General features: G+C 33.6%; 1 protein-coding gene across 1 annotated transcript in view; it reads right to left on the bottom strand.

The window, feature by feature from the left end:
• Positions 1-17,278, bottom strand: part of ADAMTS16 (ADAM metallopeptidase with thrombospondin type 1 motif 16) — a 232,380-nt gene extending 215,102 nt beyond the window's left edge. The window contains exons 1-3 of the mRNA XM_031946108.1: positions 16,824-17,278; positions 16,547-16,652; positions 6,822-7,147 (exon numbers count right to left, since the gene is read on the bottom strand). Of these exons, the coding sequence (XP_031801968.1) occupies positions 6,822-7,147; positions 16,547-16,652; positions 16,824-16,883 (492 nt within the window). The 5' untranslated portion in view covers positions 16,884-17,278. The remainder of the gene's footprint in view (positions 1-6,821; positions 7,148-16,546; positions 16,653-16,823) is intronic.
• Positions 17,279-18,092: the final 814 nt, after the last annotated feature.

Here is an 18,092-nt window from a genome sequence, read left to right as displayed (position 1 = left end):
CTAAGGTCAGATTTGAAGTCAAGGAAGATGACTCTGTATTCTACCTATGTGATACATAGTTGAATATTGGTTATATTCCATTAAATTTTTACCTTTCAAGAAGAATTTCATTGTTAAGATGATTTTTTTATCTGATAAAGTGTTTGTATCTCTACATACAACACTCAAATATACCATACTAGCTGTCCCTAGGCACTGTTTTTTCCCCTCTTCTCTTTTTTCTCTACAATGTTATTTTTTTTGATGATCTCATCCACATTTATAACTTCCAATTAGCTCGTCTAGACTGAAGACTCTGAAATCTAGATATGGTTTACACATGCCTAATTTTTGTTTCATGACTCTTCTGCTCAGGTTGACACAAATGCACCTCAAACTTAGCACAGCTCAAATCCATCTCAATATTTTCATTCCAATCATTGCTTCTTTACTTCTGTGGAAACCACAATTATTTATCCAGCTTTGCAAGTAAGAAGTCTAAGAATCAACTGTGATACCTCTCTCTTCCAGTCTATCTTCAAACATTTATTTGTTAGATAATGGTTTAGAAGACACTGGCTCTCTCATTAACTGCCACTGTGATATGAGTCTGTTTCCTTATCTATTTAAGTCAAGGATTTTGATTGGATGAGTTCTAAGCTTTCTGGTGGTTCTAAACCTTCTTCTGTTCCTAAAATCATACTTCATTTATTTTTCATTTACAGTGAATCACTGTACAAGTCAACATTAGGTTACTACCAAAAAAGAGATCTTTGTTTCATTATTGTGCCACACTGGTATTTATCATATAAGATAAAATAAGATGATGTTGTCAATAGTTATTGTTCCTCTCCCACTTAAATTGAATAAAGCAACATTTGGAGAACCCATTAAAACTTCATTCCTCATAAAAAAAAGATTTTAATGAACTATCAGATAGTATCCCCCTAAGAAAATCAAAAGAATTTCAAACAACTAACAATCATGTGAAAGAATATTCCAAATCATTAATAAGGGGAAAAGGGAATCAAAAAAGGATCTGAGGTTTTACCTTATATCCAGTAAATGGGCAAATATGATAATAGATGAGATTAGTTGATGTTTAAGAAGTTATGAAAAGATACAGATTAATGTATTGTTGATGTGGCATGAATGAGTATAACCATTATAGAAAACAATTTGAAATTATGCAAATAAAGTGGTAAAATGTGTATACCTTTTATCCAGATATTCTATTTTTAGGAAGCTACCCCAAAGAGATCATGAAGTCTCATTCCCTCAAAAAAGTCTTAATATAAATTAAAATATTGAGAGCTATTGAACAAACAAGAATCCTATTCATTTGGAAATGGCTAAACAAATTGAATCTTGTTTTATATGAAGTGATGAATACAGAAAACCATAGAAAGATCTATGTCAACTGATTCACAATAAAGTATTCAGATCCAGAAAAACAATACACAGAATGACTGTGTAATATAAATGAACGGAACAACGATAAAAACAATTGACAATGAGTAGTGAAAAATTATAAAGAATAAGTTTTGCCCGAAATAAGAGAGAGAAGATACCCCTGGTCACTCCTTTGCAGTGTGCTGAAAGTGCATTGCTTATGCTATCAGATATTTTCAATATGTTCATCAACATTGTTATTTTTCTCATATATATATATATAACTTAATTCATTAAAATTCCTAGAACAACCAGGAGGAGAAAAATACTTAGAAATAATTAATAGGTTTGTGTTTTACTTATTTCAATTTTATACTCTTTTCAATAAATATTGTTTGAATAGGATTTTATTAAAACAAAGTTCTCATGCTTTATGCCTTTACACTTAAAAATTAAATATTTCCCATTTCAAGGAGAAGCAGTATGATACTGTAGAAAATGTAGAGAATTTAGATTCATAAAGACCGGGTTCAAATCTCATCTCTATTTATTAACTATAGTGGCTTGAACAAGTCACTTAAATGCTTCTTATCTGCACACAATTGAATGGGTTAGACTAGAGCAGCATTTTCAGAAGTGAGGGCTGTGGCCTAATCCCATGGCCAATGTAAACAAAGTTGTCAATCATGGTGACTATGGCCAATGCAACCCCTCTACACTTTTCTCTCAAGAATTCATTTTATCTTATCCTCTACTGAGATAGTTCTAATTTTTCTCCCTTACCTCATTTTCCCTCACATACATCCAGGAATAAGTCTTTTAGTCTATGTTGTAGCACTGGGAAATCACTTCCACCTTTCAACATGCCTCTTCCCCAAGACCCACATAACTGCATAGAGGGGCAGGCTCTGTATAAGAAGGAAGTGACTATTGGGCAACTAATGGCACAGTGAATAGAGCACGAACCCTGGAGTCAGAAGGACCTAACTTCAAATTCAGCATCAAACACTAGCCATGTGAACCCAGGCAAGTCATTTAACCTCAATGCCTCAAAAAACAAAACAAAACAAAACAAACAAACAAACAAAACCCAGATCATTAAGAGATTCACTGCCTTCTTCATTTGGGGTGAGATAGAATGAATTTCACAGGATAAGCAGTCCTGGATAGATTGTGATCTATATAATGCAGATCGCATTACATTAGTTCTTACTTCCAAACTCTCTCTCTTCCAAACTTCCTTATTTCGGTCAAGGAAACTTTTCTTCCAGTAATCCATGTTCATAATCTGTTTTTCTCCACTATCCCACATAGAAACAATAAAATTTGCCAACTTTTGACTATCTCTCACACTCTCTTGCAAACATTCCTCTTTTATTTCCTTAGTTTCTAACCAAGTTCAGGCTCTAATCTTCCTTTTCTCAGAAGACCGCAATAACTTAACTGGTTTTCTTCCCTTACATCTCTACTCATCTCTAAACCATGTGATACACAATTACAAACATAATTTTCTGAAATTGCCGGTCTAACCATTTTACTTCCCTACTCAAAAAAACAAACAATAGCTCCCCAAAAAAGTGCTACTGATGAGTTCTGGTGTGATCGTAAGAAGCCTTGATAAAAGCAGAATGAGTAAATGAGTAAACACTATTTCATAATTATTTTATTTTTCAGATTTATATTTGTAATCTCAATTTTATAATGTACATAATTATTGGTAGAATAGCACATATATGTGATTTTTAAATAATGTAACCATTTAGAGGATAGTAATTGCTTTTTTTTTTAAACGAAGAATAGAATGTGATCCCTCAAATCTGGAGATAATGAACTAAATGACCTCCACTGTATACTGCCCTATATCAATGATCCGATGAGTCATCCATGAGATATTCTTTTTAACTAAACCACATATGGGTTGACCAGGAAACATGATTTAATACCCAGATCTTTTGTCTCACATCAGCAAATCAGAGTACTAGTAATGTTTTTTAACTCTCTTAGCTAGCTTATTTGGTTTCTTTTTGATTTGGACAAAGACTTGTATAAAGTTTTACGCTAGTGTAACTTGATCTAAAACTCAAAATAACAAGTTTAAGAAAAAGTCATTATGGCTTAGGGCATACATTTTTCTTTATTCATGCTATAGTTAAAAAGAAATATGAATGCTATAATTAATCATTAATCAGGAATTCAAATAAAGCCAAGATCTAGCTTTGAAATGTTATACTTTCATATTTTATATGGCATTTTTTTTCTTGAATCCTCCCACTTTAAGGAATAAAGAGGGGTAAAATCTTGGCTCCTCTGGCTCTTCACATCTTTTGACAATTGCCTTGTAACCTCAAGATCATCCCTCTAGATTATGTCATGTTTATACTGACCATTGAGTAGACAAAATACCAGTGGATCTGGAAGTGAAATATTTGTAAGATTAATGACTAGGTCACCCAAGAGGTCATGATGTGAAGTCACAATGTTTATTGTCTAAGAGGTTTTTTTCTTCTATTTTTCACTTCCTTGTCTTTCATGTAGATGTACAGTTACTCTTTTAGCCAGTCACTGTTAACTCCCACCAGGATCAAAGTGAGCAAGACAGCCAAGCACTCTGCCATCCTGGCTTCACTTGTAAGGGCTGACAACTCTGCCAAGGGTTTAACAACACGGTGCTGCTGTTCAGAGCAGCCTTGGCTCACCAAGAGCTGTGGTTCCTAATGAGTTTATACTCCTGATGCCTGAGTGAGAAGAACTTCTGGTCTCCAAAAGCTAATCTACTATTAAGGAGTACTGAAATGAAAGGCAGATCTTCTTGTCCCACATGTGACTTCTGTTTCTAGTAGGGGGCCTTGTTGAAAGAAGCCGCATATAAGACACTTTTCTTTCATGCACGGACCTACAACTTTCTTTGTGGTTTGGGCCCCACTTAGTTAAGGGAGCACCTATTTTTCTTGGAACTGTAGGGAAGAAATCTGCCAAATTGCCTTGATGCATAATAAACATTTTCAATAACTACCATCTTACCCTGACAGTCTCAGTGTATTTACTTTTTAAAGTAGAGCATTTCCAATGTGATCACATACATTGAAAATAATAATGACAATAATAATGATGATGATAATTATAGTCAATGTTTATATAGCATTTACAGTTTGCAAGGACACACACATATGTACATATATATATATATATATATATATATATATATATATTTATAGAGAGAGAGAGAGAGAGAGAGAGAGAGAGAGACAAAGACACTTTACAAAAACTCTGAGAGATAGATACTATTATATCTCCCATTCTGTAGCTGAAAAAACTGAGTCTGGGAGAGATTAAACAATTCAGGGATCAAACTGGGTCATATAGATCAGAGCTTCTTAAGCTTTTTCCATTTGTAATCCCTTTTAGCTCAAGAAATTTTCATGTGACCCTGAATATATAGGTATATAAATCAAACATTTACTGTTAATAAATCATAATTTAACAACTACCACATGACCCCATATGGAGTTACAACAGACAGTTTAAGAAACTTTGACATAGCTAGTAAGTGTCTGTCAGGTTTTGAATTTAGCTCTTCTGAATTTGAAGAAGGGTATTTGATGTACTATACCATCTAGGTGCTTTATAAAGCACTAAAAGGCAGAAATCTTACTAGTTCAGATTTGCTTCAGTAGCGATTAAATTAGGCTGTAAATACTCAACATATTTTACAATCAACTCTTAATGATCATTCACTTTTGGATTCTTAGAGGGGATATATGCAAAGATATCGTAAATACAATCTGCTTGAATTTAATCATTCTAAATGGGGAAAATAGATCAAGGATTATAGCCACATAGTATTTTCAGGATACAGAGAATGTTTGAAAGACTATTTGCCAAATATTTTAAGATCAGCAAATCACTAAAGTGTTTTGACAATACATTTCTCCTTTGTTTGAAGTTGAGTGAACTCAAAGGTAATATTTTATCTTATGTTTCTTATTATTCACACTTGGCTCATTGATATTTTCAGGAACATTTGGTTAGAAATTTGGTCCAAGAAATTTCTCATCTATCAAGCTCTTTCCCTGTAAAAAGGAAGTTGTATTTTTGCCAAAAATAAAACACTATCAAGTATTCAAGTTTGGTTTTGGCAAAATATGTTCTTTCCCCTTCTTGTAACCTCCCCAAATAGAGAGTTGATATCTTTTTAGATTAGCAAAATGGGAAAGATATTATTCCAACACTGACACAGAGCCCTGCACAATTCCATGTACCAAGCAAATACTTAAAAATGTGCAGAATTGAATTAAATTCACTTCACACTTGTGATATAAACTTGCTATTAGGATTCTGGATGTTTTTTATAGGCATAGAGATTAGACTCATAAGAAGAATAGAAGCAACATCATACAGTAGCAACAGTACTGTATTTGGCATCAAAAGATCTGGGTCAAATCCTCAGTCTGCTATGAGTTTTTGCCAAGTCATTTAATATTTCAGCATTTAGTTCCTGCATCTACAAAATGAAGAAATCAAATCAGCAGTCCTTCAAGGTCCTCTGCTAGGTCTAAACATGATTTTATATACAGACTTGAAGTGGGACAGGCAACATGTGGAATGCTCAATACAGCAAACCTATAATATATAGATTTAGAACAGAAAGAACCTTCTGAGTAATCAAACTATGAAGCAGTTAGGTGGCATGGCTTGTTGCATGCTGGGCTTGGACCCAGAAGGACCAGAGTTCAAATTCAGTCTTAGATACTTGTCAATTGAGTGAACCTGGGCAAATTACTAAATGTCTGTCTGCCTCAATTTCATCATCTGTAAAGCAGGCATAATAAAGCATCTACCTTATAGAATTGTTGAAAAGGTCCAATGAGATTTTACTTTTTTAAGTGTTATAGATATAATATTTAAACTCCCCATTTTACCAGTTAGGAAATATAAACCAAAAAAGTTCAAAAAGCTTGTCAAAGGTCACAAAAGTACTAAATAGCAAAACGTATTTGAACGCTTGTCCTGCAGTTTTCCTACTGCATTAAATGCTTTATTTGCTATTGAGTCATTTCTCTGGGATTGCCTTATTAATCACAAGATTACTAAGATATCATCTATCTAAAGTTTCCAACACATTAGCCATGGCTATGTGTATCTGACCTTTGATATTATTAAGTACTACTCCTGTTTTATAAGGCAACTTCATTTCCCATCAATAATCCAGACTAAAACAACAAAAATAGTGCAATGATTATTGTTCCTGTGAGAATTATGGAATATAAAAATTTATACTAATGCAATATATTTCACGCGTTAATTAAACAAATATTCTCTGGTGACTTTCACATCACTTTTGCAATGACACTACAATCAAGGCTATATTTTCATTTCCTAATTGTTGTAAATACACTTATATAGTTACTTGGAATCATGCCAGGAATATAATTGTTAAGATTTGGACTTACCAAACCTTTACATGTTGAAAGTGCTACTGATGAGTTCTGGTGCGATCGTAAGAAGCCTTGATAAAAGCAGAATTCCTCTGGTAGAAAAGTATGTACTGACTTAGTGCCTTTCTTTCCTAACGTTTGTACCATAAATCCAGGAGCTATTAGGTTGTCAGAAGTTTTAAGATCCATGTGAAAGTCATGTCCAAATCCATGGAGCCGAAGATGAAGAGAATCGATTCCTAGATGAGAAGGTGACCTCTTTCTCCTTTGATGGTGCATAATTTCACATGTCATATATTCTCCATTTGGGTATACTTCATAAGCTGATACAATTTCATATTCTGTAGGTCAAATAGAACAAAACAACAGAGTTCAATCAAGGCAAGACATCTGTTGTAGATGAGTATTTAAGTAATTATGACTAAATTAATATACTTAAGAAAGATTGTGTTTAGTATATCTTAATCTGAACTGTATAGTAAATAAATAATTTATGAACTGGATCTATGATTTCCTTAGTATGTGGAGTATCTGGTGAAGAAATTTCCCCTATCATTGCTGATTAAAAACTATAATGCAAGGAGCACCTAGATGGTGAATTGGATAGAACACTAGTCCTGAAGTCAGGAGGACATGAGTTCAAATCTGGTCTCAGACACTTAACACTTCCTAGCTTTGAGACCCTGGGCAAGTCACTTAACCCCAATTGCCTCACCAAAAAAACACAAAATCTCTTATGTAATTTATAGATTTGGAGAATTGATTGAGCACTAGATTCTCAAAACCAATTCTCTATCCTGTAGGACAAGTAGGTGATGTGGTACATAATGTATTAGAGGTAGAATCTGAGTTCAAATTCAACTTCATACCCTTAGTAGCTGTGTGACTAGATTGGGAAAGTCATTTAACCTTATTTGTCTCAGTTTACTCATCTATATAATGAGCTAGAGAAGGAAATGTTAAATCATTCCATTATCTTTGCCAAGGAAACCCCAAATGGGGTCACAGAAAGTCAGATATGATTGAAAAACAAGTGAACCACAAACTCTCTAACCTATATATCATGCTATTTCTCTAAACAAAACAGAATATGTATATTACATATAAATGCACACACCTATATTACATGTGTATATACATGCATGTATTGATATATGTAAATAGATATTAAATATATGTATATACCTGCATGCATATATGTATTTTATAGATAGATATGCAAAAGGATTAAAATGTTCCTCAAAATCATCTGTATGATCTATAGTAATATTCTGTGACCAGAGGAAGCAAAAAACTATATTATTTGAAAAAAAGGAAAAATATTAAAGTTTTATGAAAATGGAAATGTCTTAATTTTTCTACTTTGTAAATCTGACTTCTGTTGAATATATCTTAATTTTTATGAACATCAGTTTTTCTCTTATTCATTTATTAGTATATTTTATATTTGAATATCATTATACTTAAAAATTGCTTTTTAAATTTAAAGTTTTCTCATCCTGAAAATAATATTCTTTAACACACAATTTTGCATTTACCTTTTAGTAATTTATGACATGCTTGTTTAAAATATCAGTTCCTATTCAAAACAATTTGTTGGCCTCCTATTGAAAAGATTTCCTTTGCTTCTGATCAGGTTGCACAGCATGCTTCACTGAGTGTTTCGATGCCATTCTTCTTCACATTACTTACAATTGTTTTTAGCCTATCATGTGTCTAGATAAATCACTTAGAAAATCTTTAAGGTGACATTTGAATTTTCTGCCACCTGCACCAAGATCTAAGGCTGAAATCACAAGAGATCTCATAAAAGTTCATATCCAATAACATTTCAAGAACTATTTTTATTTATTAATGACAATAATAAGTGGGGGGAGGGTGGATTGCATTGCCTTCAGGAAATTGCTTTGTTCTTTTAGTGACCTTATACTTCTTGAAATGAAGGTCCATCTTTTAAATACCAACATTCTACCTGTGCTCATATATGATTGCAAGAACTAGAACAGAATATAGCTAAAGAAATGAAGATTAATTCACACAAAGGGCAAAAGAGAGGCTCATGATGGGCATGAGCAGGCTGAAACATGAATCCAGTAAAAAACTATGAGCAACAGGAGGAAGAGATGCCATCAAGGAAATATTATGATAGGATATGATAGGAAGAAAAAGACAATAGGATGGCTAGAAGGAAAGAGGTTGAAAGCTCAGTCAGAATGTTCCAATGGTCTTTTTGTGTTATGAAAAGAACATGAAGAAAGACTTCACAAAAAATTCCAGTTGACCAGGGGAAACTTTGTGGTGGACAGAATTGCATAGGATGGGATGACATAAGTAGGTTACAAACTGTATTCCGCAAGGAACATTTCAACTGAACTCACAAATCAATTTGAATTTTTGTGCAAGAAGATTAAAGAATAGAAACTAGAAACTATGGCTTTATATGTGTGTATAAATGAAAGAGGTAGGGATGCATACTTAAAACATTTTGAATCTAAATATTGTAATTAATAAGTAGAATCTATGAAGTCTGAAACATGAGATATTTGAATATTAATCATTTAAATATTGTAAGTCAAATGCTTTTTTGGGGAGGTATAGAACTCTTTTAAATATTTACATTCCTAATTTCTTAACAGAATATAATTGAGATAATTTAATCTTTTCCTGATGGTCAGAAATCATCATGATATGATTGGTTATGGTACTTTGCTGAAACTATAGATAATATGATGTATATGGCTGAATATCATCTGACTTCAGTCTTAGAGCTTGCTCATTTGAAAAAGTCTCTATATCAGTTTGATTTTTGTTCTTTTGCCTCTCTGACAAACATATGAAAGGTGCTTCTATAGCAATGTAAATTGTTTTACAAATCAAAGGCTTAAAGGAGATTTTTCCAGGGGAGCTTTCTAATACACTAGGAAAACAAAAATAAAACAATATACTTCATTTTTACTATCAGTGTTCTCTGATTTGTTAACATCATTTAAATTGTTTTCACAACTTTCTGGGTATAAGTTATTTGGGCATTATCAAATGAGAATACTGGACAGATTATCCTTAAACTCTATTCAATTTTACAATTATCTTAAGTTTTTGCACTATTAATACAATGTGATATAGAACCTCTCCCAACACTGAAGTATCAGTTTGCATGTTCTTTATCTCCCTGGTGTACTTTCTTCATTGGATCTGATGAAGTACTTTTGTATTTTAAAAGAATTTGTCCTTAGGTTTTTAAGAGGAATTAATTCAAAACCCATAAAAAAATTCTATCTCTTTATCCTTGTCATCATTTTCATCATAACTACCATCATCATCAGGCATTTCTGATATGCCAGGCTACAATTTGCTCCAAACTCTGCTGACTTTGAATAGAATTCCAGCAAAAACAAATACATGAAAGCTGTATCATTATTATCATAATGAAATTGACAGTCTTGACAATCATGAATCAGTTTTTTCTTTAATTCTTTTCCGAATTAATACTTCATGTTTTAATTGAACCCAGATCACAGAATCAGTGAAGTAACACTGGGGGGAAAGATATTTTAAATAATCTAACAGCTTGAGATAAAAAAGTTTTGTTGTTTTTAAGTTGGTCTAGAGAGCTGAAATGACCTTTCACTTAACATACAAAAAATGGGAGAGAGGATTAGAAAAATTATTCTTGTCCATCTATATATCTTTTTTTTTTACTCAAAGCAACAGGGAAATGTGTGACATCTCCAAATGCAGTAGGATCATAGAGTATTTAAAGTTTAAATTTTTATTATCTTAAGCATTAATGTGTACAAGATCAGAAAATGATCTCACTTTACCTAAAATGGAGAACCTGATTCACTGGTGCCCATTAGGATTGTAGATTGTTTCTGCATCCTTATAAAGTTGTTCTGAGTTAGGTTTTGTTTAGAGAAGATTATTTTGTTAAGTTGTGTCTTTGTCTTTTCTTTGAAATACATTTATGAACACACCTATATGCACTCACAAAAATCAATAATTGACTTTCTTATAAATTCAACTGATAAATTCAACTCTTCTAAAAATGCCCATGGCTAAGATAACTGTATTCATTGCTATTTCTTTTTGTTTCTGTTTAACAAGCATTTGGACAGAAACAGAGGCACTTTCTTAATACAACTAAGATACTCCAGTTGAAGCATGTTCTTTATACTGTTTTATACATCCAAATGCCTCAAAATTTTCAAAGAAATACAATAGTTGTTTTGTGAGCTCAGATATCATAAAGGCATGATGAACAAATATTATGATAAAAGTTTGCATTAAGTATTTCAGTGCTTTATGTATGTCATTTCATTTGATTCCCATAACACCCTCCATAACATCCCCTCCCAACCTCTGCCTCTTATGAGGTGAACGATAGGGATTATCTCCATTTTAGAGATAACATTATTCAGATTCAGAGTGGTTAAAGGACTTTTCCATGGTTATCTGTCCAGTAAGTGATGGAGTTAGCATTCAAATCCAGACTTTCTATACTCTAGATACAATCCTCAGTCTGCTAAACCAGGAAATCTTTCTGTACTTATCCATTAACATGGCCATGTGTTCACCCTGATCAAATACTAGTGGCATACACTGGAACCTACAGCTAGGCAATGTAACCATTTTCAATAATAGTAATAACATGGAAATATATAATGATTTATATGTGTGTGTATATTCATCATTATATATTTTCATGTTTCATGTTATTACTATCTCTGAGATAAATATTATATGTTGACACAATTGTAAATCTATTTTAAACTCTATTTTACAGATGAGGAAATAGAAACTTCACAAGCCTAATTAATAAGTCAAAGAAGAATTTGATCCCTTCTCTCTCTTGTTTTTTTCCCCCACACAGTTAGGAAGTGTTAAGTGTCTAAGGCCAAATTTGAACTCAGGTCCTTCTGACTTTAGGGCTGGTGCTCTATCTACTGAGCCAACTAGCTGACCTGATCCCCTTTTCTTTCTAGACTTTAAGTCTAGAAATCTATACTATATTGCCTTTCAAATATTTTTAAAACTATTATGTAAGAGGATTAGACTCTGCTTGGCTACACAGAACAGAATTAAGAATCATGGATTAAAAATAATAAAGAGAGATCAATCCAATGCATGGAAAAACTTCCTAACTAACCAAGCTATTCAGAAATGGAATAAACTAGTTACAAATGCAAATATGTATTTTACTACCCAGACTCCCATGGGCTTAGGATAGAATCTATGAATTTATTAGCACAGGAATTCTTTAGTGAGGAAACTCCTATATCAATACAAGCCAGACTTTCTTTGCAACTTAGAATCTTAGAGAGTTGCTTTGTGTCCTAAGGAGTTAACTGACTTCTCCAGGGTCATAGGGCCAATATGTGCCAAAGATAATATTTGAGTTCAAGTCTTCCACATATCAAAACGTATTTTTTTTTAATCATTACTATTGTTAATATTATTAACATCATTGTAATTACACTAAGTATTCGGAGGAGGCTGAATGTCTATTTGTTGGGGACAAGTATCCAAGGGACACCATATAGGGAATAGAATAAGTGTTTCATGTACGAATAGGATTACATGAATTCTGAGTTCCCTTTAACCCGGATTTTAAAGCTACTGAAAAAATCACACATAATCAGAATGATTAAACTATTTAATGACTACTTACAATATTTCTTTGTTAGTTCTGACTTACCTATAAAAGAGCATAATTACAATTTTATTAATCAATAATTTAGGTAACAAAAAATAGCAACTGATTAGAAAGTTCTTTTTTAGGGTTAGTATGTAGTGGTAGTAGTGGTATGTAGTGAAGAAGCCAAGATAAAGTTAGTTAATGGTCAATGCATTTATTCCAAGAATGTGGCAATATGATTGGCTTTCAGTAAGTAATACTAAATCCTGGATATCTAAAGGGAAGAAAGTAAGAATACTTCCAATATTCTCAATATAATTAATGAACTTTTTCCTTAATATAGACCACTCATAATTGATTAATATTCATCACTTTCATCCTAGACCCCTTGTTCTAGGCTAAAGGGACAAAGACAGTTGGCTGGTTTTATCATTTTTACACCCTCCTCCTCCAGCTGTAATATGGCTGTTTCCAATTCACTGGCCTTTGTAATGTTATCAATTCATCTGTAGCCATGAAGTGATGACAGAAGTAAAATTGAGTTGTTAGAGTGATTTAGCTATTCTCACACCACAGTTTAAAAAGGTAAGAACTCTTCCCAGCAAAATGAATGAATGAATGAATAACCAAATAAATGTTAAAAGCCATGAGATTAAATAATGTGAGCCATACTCTTTAAGCTGTACTTTTTGTTTCTTCTTTGTACAAATATATTCCTTTTCCAAATATGATATATCAGTCTTTTATAAGTGATTAACCTTATTGCTATACATTTTCTAATATAGTGATATGAACAAGACATATACCTTATTGGAAAAGGAGAAAAAAGAAATGTAACACGATAAGACATCTACTTCTAGAAGCCAATTTGGAGTAAAGAGAATTTTCACTGACATGCATATCTATTAGATGTTATGTAGATAATTGTGGAATGCTAACATTTATGGATTCAATGAACATAGAAAACAAAAAGATCATATACCACAATATGATGTTATTTTTATTACTCTGTGGAAAATAAATTTGCCATACCCATTTTAGTCAGTATAATTTTACAAAAAACTTAAAAGATATTTTCAAAAGATGTCTTAATTATGAGAAACTTTAGCCAATTTCAAATGTAATTAAAACTTGCTATTTCTGAAGTTATTTTAAATTAAACTAAGAGGTTATGTACAATTTTTGTAAGAGGAAAATCCTCCCAATGGCGACTCATATCAATACCTTGGACGGCTCAGTCTTACCTCAGCTCAGTTTTGTTGCAAAAATAAGCAGATGAATGTTCTCTCTTACCAAGTCATGGCATACTGTGCCAAGCTAAATAGCATGTCAGTTTCCAACCCTATATACCCATGATATTTGTGCATATTATTTTAATCCTCATCACTTCTACTGAGTCAAATTAAGAGGAATTCTATATTTACTACAAATTATTACTTTGAGTCTACCTTATCTATAACAGGATTCTAATTTTAGCTTAAAATTAAAATTAAATGATGGAATTAAATGAATAAAAAATCTAATAGTTAATGTCATTTTGTTTATTTGTTTTCACTTTTATTAATAGTATTTTGAGTATGAATGAAAATTAATAGAAGGCTTCAAGTCTCCTACTACTGATTATAGTCAGTTACAAAATATATGTGATGATGTAATTAGTATGTTTGTACACTGAAAATAAATTTGGCTTTTTAAGGTGTAAAGCTATTTCTGCCTCCATAAAAAAATGCCAATTTCCTTTTCTCTTTTTTGTACTTATGCCAGTCACTTAAAATAGGAAATAGCAATACCTTACATGATTTTAAGTCAATTTAATTGGGATATCCAATGTAATTTGGATATCCCATACCCAATGATTTATTGATCTATTTAGATCTAATTAGAAATGATTATGATGATGAAGATGAATATGTGATTCTCTGGACTTTAAATAACACTTAAAAGTATTGTCAATAGATAGAGTTGGTACACTGAGTTATTTATCCAGCAGTGTGAAGGATTTACACTGATCAAATGAGTTAAATGTAAAGTGCATTATTGCAAACCTAAAATCTCTTTAAAAATGCTAGTTTTATGTTACCTATATTTTTGTCTTTTCATTGTAGCTAACAAAAGCTCACTTGAATTAGCAAACCAAGTAATCCTTCATTTCTGATATCTTACTCTTTTGTTTACTTTGTTGCAAAAATTGTAAGCACCAGTCATCATAAAAATGCATGTCCTTAATAACATGAATACAGATTATCATTAAACTACTTTTGTTGGCATTAAAAGCAATATAAATAAAAAATTTAGTGATTTGTGTGCATGAAAATTTATCCAGGGGAGAATGAGAATTTGGAGCTATAAAAGATCATAACCTAAGCTGGAATCTACTTCAGATGCCATCTAGTCTTAAACCTTTCATTTCACAAATGAAGAAAATGAAACCCAGTAAGATAGATTCAGAGACGTCCTAGATTTGAATTCAGTTCTTCTAATTCCATAAACAGTATCTTTAGAGAACATTCAGACTAAACCCCTTATTTTATGGACAAAGACACCAAAACTTACAGAAGTAAATGACTTGGCCAAAGTCACACAGACAATGAGTTGGGTACACAAGATTCAAACCCAGATCTAAAGTTAAACTCTAAAACATATAAATTGCCTTTGTTTACTACTGTCTCAAATTTTTTCTGAATGTTTATTGTTTAGTTAATATTAATTAAATTTCACAAAAGACATGGGATCACATATTGCCAAGTTGACTTCTGATTTATTTATTTTTAAATGGAGGGGAGGGTAGGAGGAACACCAATATGTAGATAAGTTATTTTTCTAATCTTAAAAGTTTTATTTCACATAAAAATAATAAATCAGACTACATTACATGATTTCAAGTGAAGTTATGGAAAAAGTTCAAGGAAATTTCAGGGAAAAAAGGGGGAAATCTATAAATAGAGATAACCTTGCACTACCAACGCTAAAAATCCATTTCCCAATCACTTTGTAATGTTTACATTTACTGCCCTCTAGTGGATCTCCTCTACAGTGGTGCAAATTTCAGAATTGCCCTTTCTTTTGTTTTAGGGATTTTTCTACAGCATTCTGTATCATGTAAGGCAGTATTGAAATATTTCATTTACATGTTAACTGCTCACGTTTATTTTTCTTATCATGCTCCTGTTCTCAGGAATCCTCAAACTCAGTTAATTCTTTTAACTCATTTCATAACTATGTTTTATTATCCTTAAACTTAAATCTTATTTTAAAAGCTATTGAGAATGTCTGGTAAATATTTATCCTTACCTATGTTATTATGTACATGCTTGCTAAGGAACTAATGACAAAGTTTAAGAAATAAGCTCAAGAATGAAGACTGCCTCCTTCTACCTGCATTTCTAAGCTCTTTTTTCAGTATGTAGGGGTACCAATTCAACAAATTTGAATGCCATACAATCAAAAAATCTTTGCTGATGCCTAAAAAAATCCCAGCATTTAAAAACTTGTGTTTTATACACCTAATTATTATTTCTTATAACGTCAAATGATATCAATTAGTGTGATTCCGCATTTTTAGTATATAATTACCAGTTTCAGTGTTCCCACAAGACAAAAATTATATCATAGACTTAAGACATCCACTTTAAAATGTCCATAGGTACTAGGAAAAGCAATCAATTGTAAGCTATTGCCTTGGTTTTTATATAAGGAGATTTTTTTCATAAGCAGTAGCCTGATATTAATTATACAGCAGAACCCTTCTCTTGTGATTTAGAAACCAGGCTACCTACTACCACTTTCTCAAAGCTTCATGTTCCCCCATCCCCACCTTTCCCCGCAAACACATCTGAATGGTCCTTTCTTAACTTTTGACATTATGTCCCTGGTAAGCAAAGTCATTACAGTTTTACAAGGCAATATAGTAAAAAAAATACTAACGATGGGCTAATTATGGGGTGTGCTGTGAGGAAATAAGAAGAAAGCACAGAAGTATTTTTTAATTAGGGTTTGATGTGTTCCTTGCAATTATGACCACTTACAGCACCGTATAACCAAGTATCAAGGGAATTTATGAGCTGCTGAGTTTTAAGGATTAGAATCCCAAACCTTATTGACTTACCACTGTTTTCCACCAAGTCCGCTAACTCCGGGTGCAGTGAAGGATGCGGGAAGTTTTGGCTTCGAGGAACGCCAGCTGCTGCTTCTGCAGCATACACAGGTGCATGCTAGAAAACATTTGCAAACATTTCATGAGATCAATTCAAAATAAAGGAGGGAAGAAAAGGCAGCGGGTTGGGAGTCATCTGTCATCTCCCCCCCCCTCGGGCCGGAAATTAAAACGTGTCTTAATAATTCAGAAACTCTAAAAATAAAAGGTAGGCAGAACATAAACTTACCTTTAATTTTATTTCAAAGAACAACAGTAACCAGAACACCACCCAGCTTTTTAAGGTCATGGCGATAGCCCCTTAATGCCCTTCTAAATTTAAACTGCTCCCTACAAGACACAAAATATACCACTAATACATCCCTTTCTTCATATCTTAAAGCTTCAAATAATTCTGAGTTGTGGAGTTATTCATCCAATTGGACTTTGAAGAGAATTTAGGGCAAAGTATTCTTGCCACAGCTGCACCGTTTGCAAGTTTGCCAGGGAGACAATTCAGCACCATCTAATGCAAAGGGTTATTTCTCTGGTGTGAGCTCGGGTGCCAGTAAGTGTTATTATTGTTCTGCACCGAGAGAGGGGTGGCAGCGGCGGCAGCAGCAGCAAGCATTAGCTGGGAACCCTCAGAGCTGCAAGAGAGGAGGGGGAAGTGGAGGAGGGGGAGGAAAGGGAGGTAGGGGAGAAGAAGAGGAGGAGGTAAGCAGGAGGAGGAGGAGCGGGAGGAGCAGAAGGTGGGAGGCAGGTCCAGAGCCCCCACTGGGACAACAGCGAGGAGCGGTTGGTAGAAGAGGATGGAATGACTCTAGAATTGGAGCACAGAAGGCCAGAGGGTGCTGCCCGCTTGCCGATGCAGGATTCACTCTGCCAGTCCGTTCCATGTGAACTTCAGCAGCCGCAGCAATTCACCCAGTCGCCTCCACTCCTCCCCTCCCTTTCCTTAGCTCCTCTTTCTAATCCTGGCCAATAACTGGCTCTTCTTGAGTGACAGACCTGCCCAGCCAACTGAGAATCACCGCACCTGTGGTAAGGCTAGGGAATAGGGGGCTGACCATGCACCCTGTTATTCCCCGGCAGGCACTCTTCTTAGCTGTCTCTGCCGCCCTTTCTTTAGCAGGCATTAATATATTCACTTCGCTCAAGCTCTTTACTAGGTACTGTGAAGGCGACAGGAAGGTGATGGAATTACTTCTTGTCTCCCAGCAACCTCTGATCTTGGCTAAGTGCAATGAGGAGCTGGTGTGGATAGCCCCAGGAGCGATGATCAAAAAAGGAAGCAGAACTAGTCAGAACTGAGTTGAAAACACCTTCTAAATAAACTGCCACAAACTGTTTTTGAGTTAGAGTCTAAGATCCCTGGCAGCAACTCTGATCCTATGAGCTGCTGATATTTCTGGAAGACACAAAGCACTTGGAAGAGTCACTTTTGAATCTCTAGGGAGGAAAGTTGTAAGAACTGAACAGGATTTACACAAGTTACTTGAATTTAAAATTGTTCCAT

The sequence above is a fragment of the Sarcophilus harrisii genome, chromosome 1 (genome assembly GCF_902635505.1).
Source record: "Sarcophilus harrisii chromosome 1, mSarHar1.11, whole genome shotgun sequence".
Classification (NCBI taxonomy): Eukaryota; Metazoa; Chordata; class Mammalia; order Dasyuromorphia; family Dasyuridae; genus Sarcophilus; species Sarcophilus harrisii.
The sequence above is the reverse complement of the archived record's forward strand: the minus strand, read 5'-3'. Positions and strand labels throughout refer to the sequence as shown.